The sequence below is a fragment of the Mus pahari genome, chromosome 5 (assembly GCF_900095145.1).
Source record: "Mus pahari chromosome 5, PAHARI_EIJ_v1.1, whole genome shotgun sequence".
Taxonomy (NCBI): Eukaryota; Metazoa; Chordata; class Mammalia; order Rodentia; family Muridae; genus Mus; species Mus pahari.
In genome coordinates, this window is record NC_034594.1 from 163879766 (window position 1) to 163896558 (window position 16793).

Here is a 16793-nt window from a genome sequence, read left to right on the forward strand (position 1 = left end):
ATCCTTATAAGAGTTGTCTTGGTCATGGTGTCTGTTCACAGCAGTAAAACCCTAACTAAGACAGTCACCTTTGTCCTGGTACTTGCCTCAGATTGCTCTGGTCTTAGCTGGCCCTGGATGGAGAACACCTGGGAACTGTAGTAGAGGTTCCTAACCCATCCTTTTACCTGTTAGGACTATCATGATGTGAATTTGCCAAGAGAAGTGTTTGACCATAAGACCCAGCTCCTGACAGGAGACCCTGCAGCCTCTGCCAGAGGCAGGAAGGCAGAAGAATCTGCACACTGAAAACCTCAAATACACAAGAAGAAGGCAGTCGCAGCTGAGTAGCCTGGCCTGTACTTTCTGCTTATCTTTAACATAATTGAATGAGATGTGTCCAAAGCCATTCCCTTCCCTGATGCTGGTCCAGTGTACAGGCCCTGGGATCTGACGGTGCAGGCGGTTACAGTTTGCTGCTTCTTCACAGGACACCATTCTTTTCTCAGTGCCTCCTCACACTGAGACACAAATGGGACTACTGTTGGCTTGCAGTCAGAATAGACTATGTGTGGTACCATGCCCGGAGAGCAGAAAGGCAGAGACCTAGTGGTGAGTGCGGTGAGGGGCAGGCACAGCAGGAAGCCTGTGTCAGTTCTTGACATCACTTAGATGGTCCAGGACCCACTTTCTCTCTTCTTCCTGGACCTACCTGAGCCATCTGTGCCTGTGCTTGGTGCAAGGGAAGGAAAGACAGAGAGGGTGGCAGGTAAGGGAAGTGATGATGGTGGAGACAAGTTCAGGGGCTCCTGGTGCCCGAAATAATGCCACCCTGTAGGAAAGAGTGTACTGCATTGGGGAGCCATTCACCAGGCGGCTAGAAACAGGCCAATAGCAGGTTCACAGAGAGTCTGATGAGGTTAGTAGCATCAAACCGGATGGTACTGAGGGAGTAAGGGCTCAGATGCCTTCTGGGAACACCTCACGCTCTGTGTCAGGTCTGCCCTCCCTCACCAGCTAATACTGCTTCAGGCCAAGAGGCTTAGGTGGGTCTCCATGACAACCGCAGCTGGCCTGCCTCCAGCTTCAGCAGGGAGCTGTGCCTCAGCTCTGGGGACCTACACACACTCCACAAACACCAGCCCAGCTGGGTCCCTCCTCCAGTTGGTGCTTCCAGTACAACTTCCCAGAGAGGAAGAACAGAAAGCTCAGGAGGCAGCCAGCAGTGGAAGAGGCGGAGGGAGGATGGACCTCACCCTTCAACTCCTGCCGGTTTGCTGCTCAACTTTCTACTTTCTCTAGAAAAGATCGAGGCTCTCTTCTCCTAGAGTGTGAAGTAGAAAGCAGGACCCCTACAGTGATAGTGGCATTGACCCTGAAGGAGGTGGACCTCAGGTAAGAGGGGGGTCCCCCCAGAAGTGGCAGCTTTCTGCACTTACAGTGGACAGCTAGCCCTTTAGGAGTCAGCCACACTTGGCTATGAGTTTGGAGAGCTACCTGGGAACCAGAAAGTAAGCTGAACCCAGGTCCCAGAGGGCCATGGGAGGCACCTCAGTCCTCACTGGTCAAAGATGAGCAGACTCGGGCCCGATCCTGAGGGTGCCCAACCTGGTGCGTAAACTTAGAGGAAGCCACGTCTGTTGTCTCCTTCGGGCAGAGCTTCTGAGAGAAACCAGCCTTGGCGTTCCCTCTTGTGTTGTGCAGGGGACACAGGCAGCGGGAGAAAGCGAATCTCAAATCAGAGGGGGCTACTTCCCTGAGAAATGCAACTTTAGCACCTCTGAGGTGCAGAGTTAAGGTTGGACGTACAGCAGCGACCAGGAAATGCGTGGTCCCCTCCACAATGGTGCAGCCTCTGAGGTCCAATAAGACACTAAGGAGGGAAAGTGGGTGGTGGGGGAGGACCCAGTGGAGATGGTTCTCATTTTGACATCGGGGTGAAGGGGCACTTCTTGGAGATTGTCCACCATAGTCAGACTTGAGTATTTGTACCTCTGCCTCAGTGTGAAGAAAGCTGACTGAGATTCATCCGTTCACTCACCCATCCACCTGCCTCTCCTCTGCTCACCCATCCGCCTACCTATCAACAGACCCCTCTATCCATATATGCATCCATTCATCCATCAACTCACCTACTCACCCACTACCCACCACCCACCCCTGATCTACCCAACTACCCCTGATCCATCCACCCACTCACTGATTCACCCACTCACTAATCCAACCACCCACCCCTGATCCACCCACCCATCCCTGATCCACCCACCCATCCCTGATCCACCCACCCATCCCTGATCCACCCACCCACCCCTGATCCACCTATCCACTCACATACCCACCTGCCCAGGCATCCATTCGCCCATCATAACAGATGCTGGGATGATGGATCTTACGGCCACTGAGATCCATGCTATCTCTGTGGGGGACAGCGAGGGCCAGGCTGCAGGGAGAAGTTGACTCTTAGACACTGGTTTGAGGGATGAGCAGGTCTTCATCAGGTGAAAGCCCTACAGGTCGGGCTGGTTTATACCTGGCTTGGTGGAGTATATATAATTTTTCTAATGCCAGAAAGAAACAAGGAGAACCTGCAGCTTGTGAAGTTAACTTTGGCCATGAGAAAAGCAGAATTAGTCAGAGGGGTGAGCAGCTACATGTGCTCTCAGGCCTCTGCCAGGGCCCAGGGTCTGGCCTCAGCTGATACAGTCTGCTCCAGGAGGTGACCTCTGCTCTGGGACAGCCCGGGGCAGGTGACCTTAGGCCCTAGGTGCCTAAGGAACAGAACCCTTCCTAGCCTGCAGATACTCAGCTGAGCTGTGGGAGCCCAGCTATACAAGGGGAGAGCCTCGGCTGCTGCCCTGGCCGTGTGGGTTCTTCTGGATCAATACCTCGGGCTCTTGGATCAAGGACATTATCCCCCTCACTGTGTAGCACTAGTGAGCATGGTGGTCCCCTCTAACTGTCTGAAACCAGAGTCCTCTTGCCTTTGGGATTCAGGGAAGGCTTTGAGTGTTTCTAAGGTGAGAAGCCACTGTCCTGAGGGATGTCCAGAAATAGACCAGAGGGGAGGATCAGAGTGTGCGCAGAGGTGACAGTGTAACAAAGGGAAGAGAGGGGGGAGGTGAGAGGAGAGTGGCGCCCCAGGCGCCCACAATCAGTTTCTCAGCTCTCCTCACACAGCTACCAGATCACAGGGCCTGGGATGGCCAGGATCCAGGTTGGGGTCAAACTTGCTCCAGGTTGGGGTGCGCGTGCAGGAGGGGCTTTTCTTTCTGTTCTCCAGACCTTTGGGGGTCGGCGAGAACATATTTTCTGAAAAATGTTTCTGGGTAAAGTCACCAAGGTTGAGTTAGTGAAAAACCGGCTCTGTAGAAATGTAGCTGCTGAAATATCTGTAAAACCAGCTATGACACAGTGATAGCTGCACTTTTCTAGAACCAGGTAAGATGACAAGATCTAGCGACATAGCTAATAAACACCATGTTTCATAGTAATGATAAGCATATAATATTTTACAAATAGCAACTTTGAGGAGTCGGGACTATATTAGTGTAAAGTCACAGGTGTCCTGGACACTCCTGGTTGTGTGGTGGTCTTTCATACCCGGAGGAAGTGCTACAGCAAAATACTTTAGATTTATTTTCTGTGTATGAGTGTTTTGCTTGCATATATGTGTGCACCACAAGTGTGGCTGGTGCCTATAGGAATCAGAAGGGGACATTAGATACCACAGACCCAGTGTAAATAACATTGGGGTCTTTACAGTCTTGGGACCCTCATGCATCACCCTGGCTGGCTTTCATTTCTTCTCTTCTGACTCTGTGTCATTCTCGGTAGGACCGGCCGCCTACCCATCCTTCCAGCCACCTGGCCAGCAGAGGCACCACTCACTCCAGACAGTGTACCAGGTTCTGGGATGGCAGACCAGGCATTGCATAGGACACAGCTGCTTTTGTGTGTCACAAATATTCTGGGGAGTGTGCTGCACGGTGTGTCAACCCCGTGTGCACATGAGGAACTTAAGGCCGGGCTGCTCAGGGAGGATGCGACAGTGAGGTCTCCGTGGGGGGTTCCTGGGGTCCTCTCAGATGGCCACACGCTGAAGACAGGGGTGCCTTCCATTCAGGAGTGCAGTCTCCTGTGGAAGTGTCACAGTGGCTCTCTCTAGAGAACCCCTCCCCCAGACTCCAAAGTGTAATCACAAACATAGTCCACCACGCCTATCCTTGAACGGGCTACTTGAGGGAGCGTCACAGCTAGAGCAGTGGAAGGCACGGCCCAGGGCCCAGCACTGCTGAGACCTCAGACTGGCCCAGCATACTGCCTGTGCCCGATGGTGGAGAGCCCCATGTGCTGACATGCTGGGAAGTTGAAGGAAAGTACAACAACAAATACCAAAAAACCTCAGAGAAAACAATTGTTGTGAATGCTATATACTGAAATTACAGGCGTGTGTGTGTGTGTGTGTGTGTGTGTGTGTGTGTGTGTGTGAATACACATGCCTGTCGCTTGTCTGAGTGGAGAGCAGGCCTCCAGGTCAGGCTCTGAAGTCACCAAGCTCCCAGTCATGGGCTCCAGTGATAAGCTAGAGTGTGAGGGTCTGGAAGCCTGCCAGGGAATTCAGCCTCTGAGGGGAGCAATGTCTCCAGAGGGGGCGGGCAGTGAGGAGAGGGGAGCCACAATCTTCCAGGGCAGATCACACACAGCCTGTCTGGTCCCGGGAGTATGCCTGGCTGGCAGCTGTCCACGGCTATCTTCCCTTCCTCCACCCTCCCTCGCCAACCCATCCCATAGCCTTAAGAACTTAATCGGGCTTGCCCCCTAGAGCCTCCTGCAGGGAGGGGAGCAGCTGGCATCAGGAGCAGAAATAGCTGCAGCAGAAATCCTGCCCCTGTTGGATCAGGGCCAGTGTGGAGGAGCAAGGGGGTGGGGAGAAGAAAGCTGTGACAGGCTTCTCCTTTCCAGTGAGACCCCCCAAGCTGGGCCACAGAAGGTTAGGGTTCACAGGGCTCAGGGCTCTGGAGGTCCACCCAGCCTTAGCTCCTGGAAAACATCCGCCTCTACAGACCAGCTCAGGTCTCCACTGGGCTAGTGAGAGTCAACACTTCCCTGTTCACTGACTGTCTGTACTTCATCAGTCATCAGCCCTCATATTAACTTACTTGATGTCTTGTTTGTTTTTAAAAGCTCTTTATATAGTCTAGGTACTAGTTCTGCGTCACATGTGCAGCCGTCAAAGGTCGTCTCCTGTCCGGTGGGCTCCTCCGCTCTGTTAACTTTCCTTTGCTGAACAGAAGCTTTTAAAATGTCACCAGGTCCTGTTCGTGAACCGTTGTCCTCATTACCTGAGCAACTATTGTCCTGCTGAGAAGGGCCTTGCTATGCTTGTGTCTGAAGTGTTTCCCAACCTTCTTCTCTCATAGCCCCAGGATTTCTGGTCTCGCACTGAAGTCCGATCGATTTGGGGTTGGATTTTTGCCTGGTGTCCTGTCCAGGCAGCCCTGTGCAATGCCTCAGACTGAGGCTGTGCCTTCCTACCCAGGCCACCATCTCTGTCCATCCCTGTGTGTGACAGCTGCCCCCACTCTCACCCTGCTTGTCCACAACCCCTCCTCTGACCCCCTTCATTGTCTAATGTTCACCCCCTCCCCATGGATCCCGAGTGTGCTCTGTGCCGGTTATCCTGAGAACAGGGACCCTGGATACTTTCACGGTGTCCCTCCACTGAACTTGGCTAGAGCTTACTGGATTAATGAATTATGACAGTGGGTCGGTTGTTTTATCAGGGTAATGTCAACCCACACGTTTCTAAGTGTATCGTCCTTAGACCAGAGGCATTTGAAACAATGAGTTCTTGTTGGATTGGCATGGGATACAAGTATCTAAGGGAATGTGTGCATGTGTGTGTGTTATGCCTGCCATATGTGTTGTATGGGTATGTATTTTGTGTGTTGTTTGCTCTGTGTGTGTTTGTGTTGTGTGTACCTGCCCCTACAGATTATGGGGATGTTACTGTGCTCAGCTGTACATGTGCCGTGCCCTGCTTTGTTTATGGTTAGTGAGGCTTGGGGAACAATTTCTCTGGGTTCAAACTTCACGATGCTTTCAGGATTCGTGTCAAAATGGCTACATACATCACCTCGATGCAATGCTTATGGTGAGCCAAGCGTATTCACAGCTGCTTCTCAAATGGCCCTATTTTGTTTTCCATAATTAAGAATTTTGCTCAGAGAGGTTGTGGCCTCACAGCTGTAAGGGGTGGGGTGCTTTCAGCTGGGGCCCAACTCTCCTCTCTCTTAGTGTCTTGGGTTCCTCCCTTGCTGACAAGGGCACACTCCTTCTTCTCTGTCTCAGAAGGGCCTGGGGGGCCATGTCCCTCATCCCGTGGCTCCGGTGGAATGACACCCCTCCCCGGCTCTCGGCCCGGAGCCCGGCTGAGATGGTGCTGGAGACACTCATGATGGAGCTGGCTGGGCAGATGAGAGAGGTGGAGCGGCAACAGAGGGAGCGTCGCAGTGCAGTTAGGAAGATCTGCACTGGTGTGGACTACAGCTGGCTGGCAAACACGCCCAGGCCCACCTATGACATCAGCCCCGGTGAGCGGCTGCAGCTGGAGGATGTATGTGCCAAGATCCACCCATCCTACTGTGGGCCCGCCATCCTCAGGTAACCCCGGCATTGGGATGGGGACCGTGACACTACCGGCTCCGGAGAAGGTGACTGCAGTAGCAGGAGCCCGAGGCTACTAGGATCAGAGCCAGATGGCACGAGTGGCCCAGAAATAGGGTGACTTGGGGGAGGCTTCTCTGGGGCTGGAGGCAGATTCTAGAGGCCCTCAGGCTGGGGTGGGTTGGACTCAAAGCTTGTAAGTTCTCTGTTCTTCCTGCTGGGTGGTTGCAAGCATGCATGTCAACAATGGCTCCTTTGTCGCATGCTTATCTTCCATGTCTCCAACTTCTCCTCCTTCATTTCCTTCTTCCTCTTCTTTTAGCCCAGGCTAACCTAGAACTCACTGTGTAGCCTAGGCTGGTCTCATCACAGCAATCCTGCTCCTCAGTCTCAATGTTCCTTCCTAAGGACCCGTCCCAGGCAATCTCTCCAAAACTGATGTCTTAATTATTCTGTTCGATCAGGTTTGACACTTCTCAGCCTCAGCCCGAGGTGTGAGTGTGTGTATGGGGAAGAGGGAATAGGCAAGCTCAGCCAAGTGTGTGAGAGCCCAGGGCACCAAGTGTGCAAAGCTTGGTGCAGCACAGAACAGAACTTAAACCTCCCTCCCTGAGGCTGTGGACCCTCCATCTGTTCCCACAGAGCTGGTGAACTCAGTACAAACTCAGGAACGACCCCAAATGCACAGGAGTTCCTTGTCAGCATTCTGTTTGTAAAGGACAAATCTACAAGTAAGGACTTTGATCCCAGCTCCTCCAGTAGCCCCCAACACTTACCCATCCTGTGCTTTCTCTCTGAAATCCCCTTGAAAGGAGGACTTTGCCTCTATTTCCCCCCTTTGGTTTCTGTAGTCTCCGTGCTGGCTCCCTTCCTTTCAGACTGAGCTCTCCCATTCTTCTGATTCTGTTGATGGTGGAGGCCCCTAAAAGCATTTACTTCAGAAGAGAAAATGGGACAGAGGTAGAATCCCAAGCTGATGCCAGGGGGCACCTGACCTGGCTGGCTAAACCCACAGTGAGGGAGCACAGGGTTAGAGCCAAGCTTCCTCCCGGCCTTCCTGTCTGCCCCTGACAAACGCTGGCTCTCTGGAGGGCAAAGGAAAGAAGGGATCAAATGGATGAATCCAGCTCTAGGGAGAAATCTAGGCAGAGGAAACAGCTAAAGAGACACACAAGGACCAAGGAGGCCACCAGCGGCCTTCCTGAGAAGGAGCAGGGCCAGTGGGAATGCAGAGCTTGTCCATGCCCTGAAGAGACACGGAGCTGAGGGAGAAGGTCTTCGTGTTTACACACCGTGCCATTGCAGACATGCATTTCAGAGTAATCACCGGGGCAGGTGGAACCGGCAGAGGGGTGAACACAAAGCCTCCCACAGCCAGGCTGCGGTTGCATTGCATACCCCAGGACTCTGTCCCTGCCAGCCTTGGGCTGGCTTCAGGCTCCTTGCATATGAGTACGCATACCATGTGAAAAGGCAGGCGTTCCCTTTTACAGGCGGGAAAACTGAGGCTCAGAGGTGAACAGAACTGGGATTTGAGCTCAAGATTGACTGGGACAAGAGCAAGGTTGGGAGTTGCTGGCTTGTGAGATTCTCAGCCCATCACGGTCATGTGCCCCCAGGTTCCGGCAGCTGCTGGCCGAACGAGAGCCCGAGGTGCAGGAGGTGGCGCGGCTGTTCCGCTCCGTGTTGCAGGAGGCCCTGGAGAAGATGAAGCAGGAGGAGGAGGCCCATAAGCTGACACGTCAGTGGAGCTTGAGGCCCCGCGGCAGCCTGTCATCCTTCAAGACCCGCGCTCGCATCGCACCCTTTGCCAGTGACATCCGAACCATCTCGGAGGACGTGGAGCGCGACGCGCCACCTCCGCCGCGTACCTGGAGCATGCCAGAGTTCAGGGCGCCCCAGACCGACTGACCACCCAGGGCAATCACCCTCAGGAGGAATGACGGGCTGGTGACTCTGTTACCAGCGCCGGAATCTCCCCACCTACCCCATTCAGGAGACCCATCAAGCAACACTGCTAGACCACGAAACCAACTACCCAGTGAGCACACCTGCATGGTTACCTGGGCAGAGTCAGGACTTGGGCCCTGTTTCTCCACAAAATGATCTCCACTTCCCAGCCTGATACAGACACAAGGCCTGGTGTTGGAGCAGGCTCCGCCCCATCTCCTGTGTCTGGAACAAGGAACAGTGTCTCCTTCTTTTGCAAGGCCCGCATACTCATCCCAACTTCCGGGATGCCCCATTCACCCTATCCATTCAGGGCACCTTTACTGGTGACCAGATGACATTCACTGCAGGGGACCCACAGCCTCAGGCCCAGGGCAGCTGGTGGGGTCCACAGAAGACTGTTCAACCCGCTCTTCAGCTAGTGAGTGAAAAAACGGAAGTCTTCCAAGGGTTTCTCTGCTTTTGCCTTAACTCTGATCCCTCTGATGTGGCATTGTCCTTGCCTCTGAGTCCTTGAATGCTGGACTATGATAGGGTAGGACCAATGTCCACATTTCCATCCACTGGGGCTGAGGCTGCTGTCCGAGAAAGGTAGCTAGGGGTAGGCAGGATGATAACTCCCTCCTACGGTGTCATCATAAGGAGTATGGCCAGTCCAGAGTCAGGGCTTGGAGGCCTGCAAACCTGCCGCTGAAGTCTAGTCACACCTGCTCCCCAGCTTCCCAAGGAAGCGCCTGAGCAAACCAGTCCAGAGTAGTCTCCTGCAGCCCCATGCTCTGATGGTCTATGAGTGGATGTCCCCCACCTCAATCTGGGGTAGAAGTAGGGTTCAGGGCGAGCAATGAGTCTGTCCCCAGCACCCAGTGCATGTGAACCTTATAGTCCAAATAAAATGCAATGGGAGGAAAATCACTAGGTGCTGCACGTAGTCTGGCTCAATGGGAAGTCTGCTCTCCTCCAGCCTCCTCCCTCCCTCCCTCCTTCAAGGCAGGTTCTCACTATTTTGGCTGCTTCAGCCTCTCGAGTGCTGAGTCTACAGATATTCTTTTTGAATGATGTGGCTTTGGGTTGCGTCACTGGGATCTGGATAGAGAATGATCAGATGGCACATTCCTCTTATCCATTGCTGCCAGGATGAAGGACCTGATTGGCTCATTAGTATAATCTCCTCTAAATAAAATCATTTTAAACACACCTTCTACTGGAAGATACTGAGAAGTTCACTCAGTTGCCAAACTTTGGATAGAGGTCCAAAGTTGTAGTCGACTCTTGACTACCAGTCAACGTAGGTACCTCGAAAGGGGTTCTGGGAATTAAAGGACAGGGACGAAAGAAGAATGGAGCCAAGACAAAGTTCTGATCAAGGTTCAATTTTATTGCAAAGCAGTAGGCTTATAAAGGCAAAAGCCATAAGCCCAACCCCTAGATGTGACTGATGACTTAGATCACTTCACGCTGACTGCCAATGGCATAGGTTTCCATTTCTCAGCACAGGTCTCTCTTATCAGGCCAAAACCAGAACTCCCAACTCTGGAGGGAAATTCCACCTGTGATGGCAAAAACAGCTGGTGTGGCAACTCCTGCTCTGCAGGTCAGGGCAGAACCTCCACACGAAGTGACCTGTGTTGTGATGGGGGTTCACTTTGATTCAGTGGGTTTGTGGATGCTTTGGATGTGACACCAAGAACGAATGGGAAAGGCTTTGAAACAAACAGGTCCACAGTTGGGAGGAAATGTTGAGTGAACCGGAGCTTGCCATGCCTCCTGCCTGAGGCCCTTGATTTGCCTAGGGGGAGGTTCCGAGGATCCTCAGAGGAGGACAACTGATTTCTTCTCCCAGGTCTCTCTGTTCTCCTCCAACAAAAGGAAAACCTGAGGTAGTGAGCTTGCTCTTGCGTGACAGGCAGCTGCTACTGCTGTCCCTGCCGACTTCCTCAGTACTGTTCTGCTTTGTCCCACCTTAACTGTGATGCTAACTAAAGCCTGTGAGGGTCCCAGGCCCTGTAAGGGGTAACAAACAGAGGTGTCTGATGAGGGGCTGGCATTGGCTGGAGGGGAAGCTCCCACCTGCTGAGCTGCGGCTGGAGCAGCATTTTATTTCTGGTGTTTCTTACTTGGTATAAAAACTTTCAAGTTCTAGGAAGTAAAGGGAGCCTTAATACTTATTCTTAGTAATATTAATTTTATTTTTATTTCATGTTTTACTATCTCAACCCAAAATTTTGACAGATACTTTAATATGAATCTCAGATATGATTCTTCATGCCTGAATACTTCAGTGTGCTCTGCAAAAGAGAACATCCCAGAAGTTGGGGATACACACACACACACACACACACACACACACACACACACACAGAGAGAAATATATACAGCTATATTCGGACAGGGTGGCATACATCTTTAGCCCCAAAGTTTGGGAGGCAGAGGCATGAAGATCTCTGAGTTTGAGGTCAGTTTAGTTTACAGAATGAGTCCCAAGATAGCCAGGGCTACACAGAGAAACCCTGTCTTAAAACACAAATACACAGCTGTTCTGCTAATAAAAATCTACACAAACTTTCATATTATATAATACTTAGTCCATGCTGAAATGACCCAAATTTTTCCCAACATATGACTCCTTGCATTTTGTTTCTGAAAGTGAGGGTCTCATCAAATCTCATATATCCACACGTCAATCAGAAAAATTATGATTTATTTATGCTCAGTCATATAGTGTTCTGTAATTCTATAATGGAAGGTTGTTTATGGAGTATCATGTTGATAAATAGTAAATTAATAAATTGTGGCCATTTGATAAAATTGTTTCAACACATAAAAGATCCTCTAATATATATATATATATACACATATATAATGTAATTTTACAAAACATTAAATTCTCCTCTGGCTTTAGATTTTTAAACCCTTTCATAAATGATGAAAGCAGCAAAAGCACCAGTAAAGAATGGTTATTAATAATACGTATTTTTATTAATTTGAAATAATAAACACCTATTGGCCATTCTGGGTAGGGGGTACATGCTTGGCTTAATACTTCAGGAGCCTTCCAGTACACACTTGAATCACACACAAGGAGGAAAAAATGCTGAGGATAACCAGCCATAACAAAAACACATTCTTTGTAGTTTACTATCTCGCAGGTTTGACCCGCATGCTTGCTTTAACCCACAAATAGCTACTGCAGTCATTCCATGTTCCATGGAAAGTTGTCTTTGAGGCTAGGACATATTTGAGAACTGTTTATAAAGTCTTAAGAGGAAGAAATGCTTTGCTTCCAAAACTGTCTTTCTGGAATGTGTGTGTAGAACTCCATGAGAGGCCTGAGTTCATCTGCCGTATTGGTACTCTCGGTTCCAAACACTTATACTCTGGAGGTCTGCCATGCCTGTTGTTGCTAGCAAGCCGAGAAAGCATGGAATTCTGGGCTGGGCTGGAAAAATGCCTGTTCCATGGGGTTGGCAGTCTGGGCCACTATCTGTCCAGGATGTGAAGAACAATATGGTGTGAATATCTGAGTCCACATCTTCAGGGACAGGCTGAGTGGAGACTAGGACTGTGCATGAAAGACCGGCTGTGGAGAACACACCTGACCGGAGGAAGGATTAGCAGTGTGCTGTCCTTGTAGGTGTAGAGGCCGGGCCTGATCTGGATGTTGTTGGGGGCTCGTAGGCATATGGTGGTGATAGGCTCAGAGCTGGCCCATGTATCCCACACTCCCCTGCTTCATCTGTTGCCATTTCTGTATCACCTGCTTTCGCCTCTGCATTTCTCGGAACTTTATCAGCATGGTGCTATGACTCATATTCATTTACTGCACTTGAGGACTCACCACTGGAAAACCTACTATTTTAAACAGCGGAGAAGAGATAGGGTCACCTCCAAGACCGATAATGAAAATATCTGGAACACCTTAGTCATTTCTGATGTAAAAGAATAATAAAGAACGGCTCGCAGACGAGGGAGGGAATGACAGTGTAACTTTTAAAAAGCTGTCTACCAGAAAGCTGGCGAAACACAAGATGCCACCTTTTAGTGAGCGCCCTTAGGTGTGCTATCCGGCGAGGTGCTGGGCTCCTGGGAAAAGTTCCAACTGTTACCTACAAATACATCCTAAGAGACTACCAATCAAACCACCAGGACACAGAGGTCGAATAAAGAAACCAGGCCGACCAGCCGACAAACCTCCACACTGTGGTAAAGCGTAGCATGAAAATCGCCAGAGCCAAACCTAAAGCGAAATACCCTGAAACCTGAAGAAAAATCACTTCCCTTTAAGACGGAAGTGGGCGTCCAACCTGGGGAATTAACCTGAGAAAACACGTAGTCTTCAAGGCTGGGGAACCTTCGCCATCGTGTCACAGTCGATTACAAATTCTAGTCCTAAGGCCTGGCTGCTCACCACGCGTGGAATGGCTCTCAGAGGGGGCAGCAGCCGAGAGGGCCCAAATAGAACGCCCCAGCCGGAAGTGGCCTCACCCCCCATCCCCCACAACACACAACAGACACCGCGAGAGCCCTTGGCCCCGCCCTTTGCTGGGTCTCGCCTGCGGATGGAAGCCCGGAAGTCCCGCCCAGGCTGGTTCTGTCGGTCAAGCTTCTGGCCGTGGGTGGTGGGCGGGTTCCCGGTCGGCAGCAGGGCAGGGTTGGGCAGTAATAGACGGAGTGCGCTTCGTGTAGAGGGCATGAAGCTGAAAGTCACATCGTTTGAACACTTAAAGCTGTCTATACCTTGTACTGGGAACAAAATGCACATTCATATAATATTTTGTATTTAATGTTGGGAGAGTTGCCAGAGTTACATGTTCAAAAATTTCCCTGACTGTGGTAAATAAAAGGAAGTATAACTAAAAAGAATTAAGCCAGAACTTCAAGGCTTTTTATCTTCCAGACAGTGTAGAATTATTAAAGGTGGGGCGTGGGGGGAGTTTGCAGTGAATGTCTGTGGAAACCAGAAGTGGTCAAATCATTTTGAAAACGTGGAATGTTTTGACAGCAGAACAGTATTCTGAAACATTCTCGGATGTTCACCTCCCAGACATTTGGGAATTTCTTTTCAAAAGATCTATTTTTATTTTTTGTGTATGGGTGTTTTGCCTTCATGAATGTAGCAGTAGCCAGGGCTCAACCACTGATCCGTCTTTCCAACTCCCAAAATATACTACCCCCTCTCCAATATTTCTTTATATTCTCTTCTGTAAGCTTCTTTTGCTATTACATTTAAATTTTCTTTTTACCTTTGTTGAAAACTAAGACATAAACATACACATTGGCCTGGCCCTCTTCCCTGGAGACTGTCACCTGCTGCTCTGCGTTAGAATTATAATCACCATGGGCACCTCCACATACTGAAGTGGGCTCAGGTGTAATGGTACACACAGAGCTCTCCTCGGGGGTTCTTGCCTCTCACACACGAGCAACCACTTGTGCTGAGATGTGTTGGAGTGAGATGGAAAACAGCCTAGGGGTGTTTCCACTGCGGTGTACACGCCCATCAGGACTGATCACAGGTGCAGAGCTGTAGTCTGGGTTCCTCTGCCTCTCTGTGGCGGGTCACAAGTCAAGTAGATGCATCTATCAAGTGCAGCAGTGATCAAGAAAGGCACTATCAAAATAAGGGGTACAGTGACCCAGAGTCACCCTCACTTGTCATTGTGTTCTCAGATAGTCTTCCGAGAGCCCCCCAAGCAACAAGCACTTAGCTTTATCTCATTTGTAGGAACGCTCAGGTAGCCCCACTCCTGACCCATCTGCCGGGTGGATCCTGTTTTAGTTAGGGTTTCCAATGCTGCGATGAAACACCATGACCAAAATGCAAATTGGGAGGAGAGGTTTTATTTGGCTTACACGTCCATATTATTGTTCGACACTGAAGAGAGTCAGAACAGGAACTCAAACAGGGCAGGAACCTGGAGGCAGGAGCTGGTGCAGACGCCATGGAGGGATGCTGCTTACTGCCTTGCTCCCTATGGCTTGCTCAGCCTGCTTTCTTATAAACCCAGGACCACCAGCCTAGGGATGGCTCCACCCACAGTGGGCTGGGCCCTCTCCCATCAATTGCTAATTAAGAAAATGTGCCTGATGGTATGGAGGCTTCTTTCTCACTTGAGGTCCCTGCCTTCCAGATAACTCTAGCTTGTGTCAAGTTGACATAAAAGTAGCCAGCACAGTGAGTGAAATTAAAAAGTGTGTTGACCACCTGATATGTGTCAGTCATAACTTGTGAGATATAAACTGAAATCAGACATGGACCCTTGCCTAGAACTAGCAATCTTAGCAGTGGAACAGATACATCAGACTCCTTCCTCTGCCTCTGCTCTGGGAAAACTCTATGTTGAGATCCACACACTCACCCTGTTTTTGTACTTGTGCTTACTGTGTGTCTGGAAGAGACATGGGTGTAAAGGTGGAGGCAGGAGAAGCGGGGAGGGGAGAGAGCCAGCTGAGTAAGTGCGTTTACATCCCTGGATGAGGAGCACGATGGTAAGGATGCTCTGTCCTTCCGAGTGGGTGCAGTGCATAGGGGGGGCAGCAAGAGGAGGAGCCCTAGCCAGGCCAGCTGACCCGAGATGACGAGCTTGTGGGAAATGTCAGTTCCTGAGATGACGCTGAGGTGCTGCGACCTGTAAGGCCCAGTCAGAAGTTCTTATGGGCACGTCTCCAAGACAGGCAACTCTCCGTCCTTGACAGTGTCACAGCTGGCTTACTTGGAGAAAGGATGAATCTCCCCACCTCCCCTCGCAGCTTTGCTGGGCAGCTCTATTTCCTTCCTGCATGTGACTGCTTTTGCCCTGAGTTCTGAAGCCTGGATGCCTGGTGGGGACCGAAGCCCAAGTGCTTGGTGGGGATCCAGCAGGGGTGCCTGGCCCGAGCAGAACCAGAATGGCCGTGCCAGCAGCACAGCTCTCAGCCCAGGAGAGGAAGAGCTTGTGCCAGAATGTCTTCTTCCTTCTGGTCTGTCTTGTCCAGATCCCATCTCCTCTCCACCTCCCCAGTCAAATTCCAGCCAGGACAGGGAGTGCGTGTTTTGGGAGTGCTGTGTTTGTTTCAGCGGAGAAACCATGACTGGACTTGAGCTGGACAACAGGGCAGAACATGCTAGAAAACTCAGCCTCTGTGGGCTTGTGAACACTTTCCTCAGGAATATAAACATATTATATATAATATAATATTCAGAAGCCTTTAAAAAAGTTGTTAGTTTTCTTTTAACTGTTGACAAAAACTTTTAGCAAGTGTTTCTATTTCAAGGTTAGCACCTTTAGACCTCGCAATGTTGATTTAGTACAACACACATTACTATTTAAAATGCAGCAGGAGCTAATTTTTGGACACATGTACAGCATTTTTGGACACATGTACACATGTGTACTTGTACATAAAAACACTCACATACATACATAGATGATTATCTAAAAGCTGATTTGTCAAATAAACTTTGAAGTAGCATGCATTGTTGGGTACAGGATGATCGCTAACATGGTGAAATTCAGCCACACGTTGGAGGAAAGCATGAGACATGGATGCAGGCCGGGCTGAAGCTCAGCAGTGGGATGGCTGACGATGATCACGAATAAGGCCCTGGGTTCCCTCCCTAACCGCACAATAAAATAAAATAAAAATTAATTCATTTCTCATTACCTGCCTTTGTGGTCATGGGCATTTTCCCTGAATTATTTTGATGGATTGTAGCGTTGTGTCTCTAAATGAGAAGAGAGAGGAAATAGGTTTTCTCTGTGATTCATCTCTTTTTTTATTCTTATTATTCTTAAAAAAAAAAACAACTTATTTTTACCTCACATACCCAGTCCTGCTCCTCTCTCCTTCCCTCATGTCCACCCTTCTTTCTTGCAACCTCCCCCAACACACACACACACACACACACACCACACACACACACACACACACACACAGAGAGAGAGAGAGAGAGAGAGAGAGAGAGAGAGAGAGAGAGAGAGAGAGAACAAAGCTAGAAAACATCTCATCGTGCAACTGTACCGAGTCACAGTGTGTCCCACAGTGTATATCCGACCCCATATCTTCATCTGCTAATGTCCATTGCAATGAGTGTATATCCGACCCCGTATCTTCATCTGCTAATGTCCATTGCAATGAGTGTATATCCGACCCCGTATCTTCATCTGCTAATGGCCATTGCAATGAGTGTATATCCGACCCCGTATCTTCATCTGCTAATG

General features: G+C 50.2%; 1 protein-coding gene across 1 annotated transcript; it reads left to right on the forward strand.

The window, feature by feature from the left end:
• Positions 1–1204: 1204 nt before the first annotated feature.
• On the forward strand, positions 1205–9066 carry Rd3 (retinal degeneration 3, GUCY2D regulator). The gene is made up of 3 exons (XM_021199164.2): positions 1205–1374; positions 6331–6642; positions 8265–9066. Exons 2-3 carry the CDS (start codon positions 6347–6349, stop codon positions 8554–8556), a joined length of 588 nt encoding a protein of 195 aa, XP_021054823.1. The 5' UTR covers positions 1205–1374; positions 6331–6346; the 3' UTR covers positions 8557–9066.
• The last annotated feature ends 7727 nt before the right edge of the window (positions 9067–16793 follow it).

What these genes read in the sequence shown, in the direction of transcription:
- Rd3 (XM_021199164.2), top strand. Translation starts at nt 6,347, where the DNA reads ATGTCCCTCATCCCGTGGCTCCGGTGGAATGACACCCCTCCCCGGCTC. An exon ending in TGTGGGCCCGCCATCCTCAG is followed by an intron (nt 6,643 to 8,264) that starts GTAACCCCGGCA and finishes ATGTGCCCCCAG; the next exon opens with GTTCCGGCAGCTGCTGGCCG.